General features: G+C 48.1%; 1 protein-coding gene across 1 annotated transcript in view; it reads left to right on the top strand.

Moving 5' to 3' along the window:
• Nucleotides 1-5,460: 5,460 nt before the first annotated feature.
• Nucleotides 5,461-8,682, top strand: part of LOC125952290 (restin homolog) — a 9,364-nt gene continuing 6,142 nt past the window's right edge. The window contains exons 1-2 of the mRNA XM_049681690.1: nt 5,461-5,530; nt 6,036-7,403. Coding sequence (XP_049537647.1) covers nt 6,102-7,403 — 1,302 coding nt within the window. The 5' untranslated portion in view covers nt 5,461-5,530; nt 6,036-6,101. The remainder of the gene's footprint in view (nt 5,531-6,035; nt 7,404-8,682) is intronic.

The raw sequence follows: 8,682 nt of genomic DNA, 5'->3' as shown, positions 1-8,682 counted from the left end.
AAGGTGTTACATTTTTATATAATATACTAAATGCATTTATTAGTGTAGCAGTTTTCAAAGTCTAACAACGAATCGTTATTTGTACTATGGACTAGCTAACCCTCTTACGCTATGCACAAGCTATGCTATTTTAATCCAATTCCAGTGGGCAAAAGATGAGTTTAAAATTAGTTGGAGGCCACAAAGCACATTAAAACTATATAATTGATAATATATGCAAATCCGAATACGTCTCCCCAACTCCACATCCCTCGCGAACGTCCGTAAACCACGTTAAAGTGTCCTTTAATGCACTACAGCTGCTGAAACAACCAACCAACCCAGAATGCTCCCGTATGCGAAGCACGATGGAGCCGCACAGAAAGCGAGACGACAAAAAGGCACACTGCCTGTTTGGAGTGCCTGTTCCAGGAAAGGACCTTACGGCCATCGAAATTTTAATCATGTTCTCGCTCGCTCGCTGCAAAATTTTCATCACCAATCACCAACCGTTCTCTTTTCTCCCGTTCCAGTAACCAAAGTCTAGCCACGGTTGTTGTTGTGACTCTTGAAACCCGGCGGCGACCGGGAAACCGAGGAAGAGGCAGGGGAAAAAAAATGCAAAAAAACGAATGAAACACACCCACAACGAACTTGCTCCTGGCATCGGTTGTTGCGTTTTCCGAACGATTGAACTTCAACCTGCCTCAACTTGGTGCCCACTGGATCGGCCATTGTACCACCGGGCACGCCGCTACAAATCCTGCTAGCTCTCTGCAGCTTCGCAGCATCGGTGGGGGCCCACCCCAACCAAAAACGGGAGAATGCAAATGAGATGGACACTTGAGCTGGCAAGAAAGAAGTTAGGCCCGGTTGTCCCGGTATCGTCCTAATCGACGATATTACCGAAGTTGGAAATTTGTACATTTAGAACAGAGGACGTGGCCAGGAAAGCGGCAGCCAAGGAAACCGAAGAGTATGTAAAGAAGACAGTGTACAGTGCAGTACGTCGAGTCGGGCATGCGATACCGAGACGAGCATAATCGTACCGGCACACAGAAGGGGCTGAAGGAGATGAAAAATGATGATTATGGTGGGGATCGGTCGATCGATGGAGGATCTGGCCGGATGCCCGGCAGGTGGTGGAGTAGCAAAAGTTTGCACACTTGCAATGGCGATTGTGAATTTACTCGTGGGAAAACGGATCATCTACAAACCACTCCCTCCCCAGTTATGGTTGCCTTTGGGTCCCCGGTCTGGTTGCCGGTGCAGCCCTCGGGGTTGGCCCCCAGAAACCAGGTCAAACCGACGCCCGGGGTTGGTCCGGAGGAGGGTAGGGGCGAAATCTTGTATGCAGAGCACTTTTGACTGTTGGCAAGAAAATTAGTTTAATCATAAACGTGAAAGTTTTATCAAAACCCCAAACCCCTGGTGGTGCCCGGAGTGGAGCATTGTCCGTTCCATCGCTTCGCTTGTCCCTGGTCCCTGGAGCCCGATTGAGGCCAGCTCCTGGACAGTTGGTCGCTCTCCATCGGGGTTTGATGCTTTGATGTGTAGCGGGGATCCCTTTTGCCCGGCTCCTCGGACCAGTCTCGACGGTTCGATCGATTCCGTCCGAGGTGTGTTGCTTCGGTGAATGGTAGGTTGTCCCTTGAGACGGCCACCCCCGAGGGTGGAGGGGAATAGCATGCCCCCCCGGGGAGAACCGTTGGATGATCCAGTTGCTTCGGTATCTTAAACGACCAGCGACCGGCGATACCATAGATACGCACGACCGGGACCTGAACCCCGGGGCGAAATGTTTGATTCCTTAGGCACGGGGTGCCCACCCGTGGGTCGTGCCGCGCAAGACCAGACACTTCGTCCTTGGTACGGTACGGACGAAGGACAACTTTATCATAACAATTGAAGCTTCTTTTCTTTGTCCCGGTCATGTCAACTACTGGTGAAGAGTAGTCCATCTCAGGGCAGGCATCGAAGACGAACTTCTTGGACGAAGGCGCCGTGACCTCTTTAGACGAATGGCGGATGGCCCGTTCGACCCATCAACTCGACTCAACATTGGTACATCTCCAGGATCCACGTTTTGGTTTTGTTTCTTCGTTCCCTCTTTCTTCTTGTGGCTTCTTCAACTGTAACAGTGGTTTGTCGTTCGAGTCGTGCCGAGGGTTCTGCACTGAGGAACAAATGAGGGTGAGGACCGGAGTAGCCAAGCTTACTAGTTGCTGCTACGTTGTATCCGACCGACAATCTAAGAAAGTGGTGTGCCTGATTGGGATTATTGTGTTTTGTGTCGAGCGGGCACTGTCGATGGGTTCAGGTTCCACTCCGTAGTACTTGAAATCCATTGTCAAGTCGAGCTGACAGTGTAGCAAGTCATACTGGGCGGCATTGCTGGTGCGCTATGTCGATGCGCCATGTCGTGTCATCGTGGTCCCCCCCTGCCCCGGGTGCCAGAGGGAGCTTTATTGGATTCGTATGTTAATTATTTCTGTAAACACACTTTTAGCCACAGCTTGACTTCCACTTTGCCGGTGCGGCGTGCGGAGATGGTGTCACCGTGAGTGGCAAACGATAAAGTTTTTGCCCAACCATTATAATTGCAGGAGAGCGAGCCCTGGCCTGGTTCTATCGCTCTCTAGCTCGGTGAAATGGGTACAGAAGCAATACCGTGGGCATCGTCGTCGTGATTAGAAGGACAAAGCGATCGTTTAGAAACTCATTTGGAAACATTAAAGCAACTACTTAGCGATACTTTCCCTAGGAGAGGTGCGTTGTGACGACGAAGTAGCAAACGGATGTTGAAATTGTGTAGAACATTTCAAATAGTGATGGAATTTTGTTGGAGAACTTTCTGTAAAGTGATATTGCATCGCATAATTAATGTTAATTTTGTAAGAGGTATTCGCGTTTATAAAATGTCGTTACTACACACTGTAAAGCTACTAGTATTTACTCGAATTTATTATCAATTCACATCGTTTTAGGTTCCCAATCCAAAACAAAGCATGGATAGCATTTTAGAGAACGGAAAAATCAAAAGAAGAATAATACGAAATGCGCATGTTTAAATATTAACAAAGAGAATAAGAATCCGGTACAAACTGCGTAAATTCAATCTCCCTTGAAGTCGTTGCTATTGTGTGATTGAACGGATTTTACAGCCGCTTGCCAATGACAAATGGAAACGAAATTAAGTTTCGCTGCAGTTTGAAGCCGTGAGCTCTGTTCGAAGTGTATGTATGACTTTCTCGCGCAAAACCCGACTCTGGTTTCAGCAATGCAATTGAATTAAGTTGCCACGTTGATAGCGCCTTCTGACAAATCACTCGGTTTCCGCTTCCAACTCTTGGCTCCTTGGCTGAGTAGATGCCATGTACGTCTCGGTGGTTTGAGATTATTGACATTCGAACCTTAACCAATCTTACCTAAGAGATGGCACGACAGTGACACCATCTTCCACACCTGACTTCGCTACGACACCCACGAGACGAGATCGAGTGAAGACGGCAAGAGGGGTTCAATGATTCACCCAAAACCCCACCTCAACAAGACAAACGGTAAAGGTGAACCCATTTAAATGGGTATTTGCACTTTGATTTCGTCCCGTCTGGAGCTCCCGTCGTCGTCGTCGATAGAATGTTCATCGACACCGGGCATGGAAGGTGTTGGGTTGATGGAGCGCGGCTGCAATGGAGAACGACAGAACGTAGAAACCGATGATCGTCTCCATTTCCCAAGCAATTTGTGCCCACACGAGGCGCCAGAGTCTAGCAAAACCAAATGTTAAATGTTGACAGATTGGAGCAGAGAGAGAGAGAGGGACAGAGAGAGCAAGAGAGGGGGACGTGACAAATCTTGACCGCAATCCATTTCGTAATTTGTAATGCAGTAGAGCAAATTGTTTTGGTAATGTTTAGCCATGTAATGGTTGTTGGTAGAGCTGGTTTCGTAAATAGTATGCAAACCTCGATGCATCGCAATATCGGTGTTCCAGTTTGCGATTTGTTGACGTATTTAACCAGATATTATATGATTTGTGGATGATATTAGGGTATTTTAGGTATTTTGTCTAAAAATATTTTCAAGTTTGCTGTAAACTTACGTTTAAACGAAAACTTTACGTTTAAATAATGATTCGTTTATAATAAAACGAAATATTTAAAAACATATTACCAGTTTTAATTAAAATTAAATCTAAAATCCAAGCATAAATACCATAAAAAGAGAGTGTGTGAGTCAGATTGTCCATCGTAGAGCAGCGCATCGTGCAGCGCCACAGCGCGCATCGACGATACACGTGTTGGCGCAGCACTATCAAGGCTAAGACCGTCCACCGAACTAGCGTCGTCGGTGATATTGAGCAATAGTGTTGAACAGACTCATTCATTTGCCTCTAATTAGCATCGTTCGGAATGCAAAAAATCCTTCCCAGCAGCGTTCCGCGGTCTACGCGTCGCTCTTCTTCTCGCTCATCTCGCTAGCGCACGCTCACGTCTAAGGCTCATCGACCGCCGGCTACGACGTCGCTCCCAGGCCGCAAAGTCCTCTTCACGAAGATTAGGTTACCATAATGCGCGGTCCACTTGAATTTTCCTCATATTTAGTCTACCCGGTCGCTGTCTGCCGTTTGTGCGTCGTGCGTGTTTGTATTTTCTTATAAATAGACAAAATCGAATAGCGACTAAAGACGGAAGCGACGGTCGGGCGTTCGTTCTCTCTCGTCTCGGGAGGTTTTCTCTCCCGTTAGTAGAAGAAGACGAGGGAAAAAAAGATACGAACGATCTAGCCAATGTACCAAAGCACCGCAAAGTCCCCAAGATAGTAAAATCTGGTTTTCCGAGTAGGAGACTGCACAGTGGAGGCGCCCGGTAAAAACGTGGTCGGAATTGAGTTTTGGTATTCCGTTTCCGTTTTCTTTGTACATAACTTCCCGGGAAATATTGAAGAGCTTAGAGAACCTATCGTGTATTGATGGAGTTTTCTAATGATATTTGTATCAAATAATTATATCCTATATTAACAACTAATAAGTCTAAATACCATGTTAATCCTAGAACAATGCTAAACATGTAGATATGTGTTTGTAGACGTTAAGAAAAAAGGGAAAGTGCAGAAAAGCAATAGGTAAACCGGCTAAACATAGCTACTTCAGTATCGGTGTGGGTAGCATTGGAAACTCATCAACAACCACACCCTGCAATCAGTTACACACCACAATGCTCACAATGAGTAATCCAATATTAATAGTATGCCAATGTCGGCAGCTTGTGCCAGCTTGTCATCGGATGGAACGGTTGGAACTAGCAAAAAGAACAAACTAGTGTTTGGCAATAGATTTATGGTCACCGAAGCGGGCCCACTGTGTACGTTGTATGGGCGTCCGAAGGCGAGCGTGTAGCTGGGAGTAAGTTTTTCCCCGCCAGCGTGATCGTCGGTCAAATAATACGACGGTGGATAGCCAAAAATAGCCCAGTCTCAACGATCGCTGCCACTCGAAAAGACACACGAAGACCGTGCGTTGCGTTCCGCGTAGCCATTTTGTTCGTCGGTACGTTTGGCGTTTTTCTTTTGGGGTTTGGGGCAGAAAGAAAGGAAAACCGCATCACCGCATCACGCAGTGACTGCATTCGCCATTTGTTTGTTCGTCATTTTCCATTCACGGGAACAGTCAGTTCCGTTTTGCAATTCCGCCTCCCGGACGGGCGGGCGTGTTGTTTGTTGTGGCTCGATTGCGCCCTGCGCCAGCTGCCAAATACGCATTCCGGGGCCCAATACTGATCGGTGTTGTGGTCGCACAATGGCCGCTTGACACAGAAACCCTGAAGCGACATTGGTCAGCGAATGGTAAATAGTAAATTAATTGTTATAGAAGAAGAAAGCAGAAGAAAAAGAAGAAGTGTCAGGACGAATCCGTGGTGACGTGTTGGGGCTGGTGGTGGGATCGTGATCGGTGGCAAAACGGTGCAAACGTGCACCAATCCGTGCTCTCTGTTACGCTTTCACTTAGCCTTTCTCTCTCTCTCTCTCTCTCTCTCTCTCCTCCTATCATACAGCGCGGTTCTGTTTCTGTCCGTCCTGCGTAGGTAACGGGGGGGTTGTAGGTTTAAAGTGTTCAAGTGATGGGCGGTATACAGTCGGCCAATGTTGGCCGGGAAAACAATGCTGAAGGCGTCGACAACTCCTCGGCGCAAATCGTCGGTGAGGTGTCGGTGCACGGTACAGCACACCCAGATCACGATGCGACCAGGGAGTTGGACACGGCAATGGTGACGGTTGCGACGTCAGTAGTAGTAGTAGATACGAAACACCAACACACCACCACGGCAAATGATGATTGTGAAACGACAACAGCCGAAGGATGTGACGATAATGTAAACGAAACATCCACCGCGGAACTGTCCAAACTGGTGGACGAAAAGCCTGTGATCGAAGTCGAAGAAGACGAGCAGGGCGAGGACAGTGATGACAGTATGTCGGCAAAGTGCCGTGCCCGGAAGATGACAACCGAGCTGGCCGCATTTCGCCAGCAGCTCCAGCAGAAGCGTGGCATTCATCAATCGAAGTTGGGGCAGGTGCGGCAAGAGCTGGAGCAACTCCGTGCGGCACTGAGCGAAGAGAAAAGCCGCAACCGAGCACTCATTAAGTACATCAACCAGCAGCAGCAGCAGCAGCAACAGCAGGCTAGTTCCAGTCACTCCGATACATCGATGGCGGAAGTAGTAGTGTTGGGCCCAGCTGGTATCGGCTATGATAGTTCTAGTTCAATGAACCACCATCTGGTAGTTCAAGCGGGGAACCGGAGTGACGCGCCGCCATCGCTGGAGGAGGTGCAGAGCGAGCAGACGAGTGACGTCGTAGACAACAACGCACGGCACGAGACACGATCGGTGCACGATGATGATGATGCTGCTGATGTTGATGTTGCTCGCGGCGATCGTGAGCGATCGGTACGGAGCGAAGCACAAAGCAATGAGCTGCGCAGCGACGATCGTTCTGACAATGACACTACCAGCACCACCACCACCACTACTAACGAAACCATAAACACCGAGAGTGGCAGCAGCAGCATCCAGTCCGATGATGTGAGACGCGCGCTGAAGAGGGAACTGGCTGAGTCACAGCACGAGCTGCAGCGCGTTACCGGCGAAACGTTGGCGTTGCGGCACGATCTGGCTCAGTTGCGGACACAGCTTCACGCGCTGCAGGACGATACGCTTGCGGAGAGCAGTCGCCAGAACGGTGTGATCCGTGGGCTGAAGTCGGAGCTGGCCGAGGCGCAGTTCCAACTACAGATCGCCCAGGCCGAGGCTCTCTCGCTGCAGACGGACGTCGGGCAGCTGCGCAACCAGGTGAAAACGCTCAAGGACGTGATCAAGGCCGGCAAAGAGATCATCGCGATTCGGGAGGATCAGGTGGAACAGGTACGAAGAACCGCAATAGCATGCTGCTGCCCTTAAGTCTCTCTTTCACAGCTTGTGTGTGCGTGTTTGTGTGTCTGTGTGTTGTGGAGGATCAGCTGTGATCGACATTCCCCCCCTCTGCCTCTCACGGCTCGGTCATGGCAGGTGTAGATCGCGATCGCGGTAGCACATGAACTTGTTCACTCCGAGCGATTCGCGTTTCGCGTGTGGACGACGCTGGACGCTGCCAAAAGCACCGCGCCGCGCCGCGAGTAAAGTGAAGGTCACCGACAACGCGTCAACGACGCGATGCTGCTGTCGCGATGCTGCTGGCTCATGCATGATCTATGGATGCAATGATCTTTAGTGGCGCCGTTGACCTTCCGGACCACCACCATACATGGCTAGTGAACGACCGACGGCTCTGCTCGGGTAGATCGGGTGAACTACTCGGGACCTCGGCGATTGTAGTGGCAGTGTTGTGGTGTGTGCTGGCACGAACAAAACCACCATCAACCGGACAGCTGGTAATACGGAAATGTTGCTCTCCGGTTCTCCGGTGCCGCGGAAGTGCTGCGAGTGACAAACAGCAGAAGAGGGAATAATCGATCTGTAGCGACTTATTCTTCCTGTTTGACCATGTTTAGTGTTGGGGGGGGGGGGATGTGGATGTGTTATATGTTTCTGCTTTGTTCTTTTAATGTCGCTTGTTTGAAATTGAAACAATGGTGCATATTGTTAAATGTCTATACGCTTTCACTCATGTAATGTAATGTTATAGTTGTTTTTACCATGAACCAGTTTTTATGTGTTCGTTAGTCGATGTATTTTTTAAAATTTATTTTCGTTAGAACGTGAAGCTCAACGCGTTAATTTCAGTATAAGGAGTACTGCTACTGCTTTTATTATGTATGCTAGACAGTGGGAATGTTTGTTAGTATACTCAACATGCCAAGATGGTTCCATTTTCCACTTTCCAATCTTTTTGATTGCTGTTTCTATTGCATTTTCCATTTGTCTAAATATGTTTTGAATGTATGAATGAACGAATGACTGATTAACAATTTATCCAAAACAAATCCAAATTAAAGATTCTGATATGCTGCTTGGACTTCATAATTGATATAACATAACAAATCGATCAATTGGTCAAATCTAATCGTGATATATGAGTTAGTGGCTTGGAATATTGAAAGAGTAGATTGAAAATTATCAAGATTTTAGTTGAACTAAAGGCATGTGCTGCAGCAGATTTAATTTTATTAGCTCATTTGCTTTTCGATTATTCCTTTCACAAGAT

This window comes from Anopheles darlingi, chromosome 2 (genome assembly GCF_943734745.1).
Source record: "Anopheles darlingi chromosome 2, idAnoDarlMG_H_01, whole genome shotgun sequence".
Lineage (NCBI taxonomy): Eukaryota > Metazoa > Arthropoda > Insecta > Diptera > Culicidae > Anopheles > Anopheles darlingi.
Note: the sequence above shows the minus strand (reverse complement) of the source record. Positions and strands in the feature narration are given on the sequence as shown.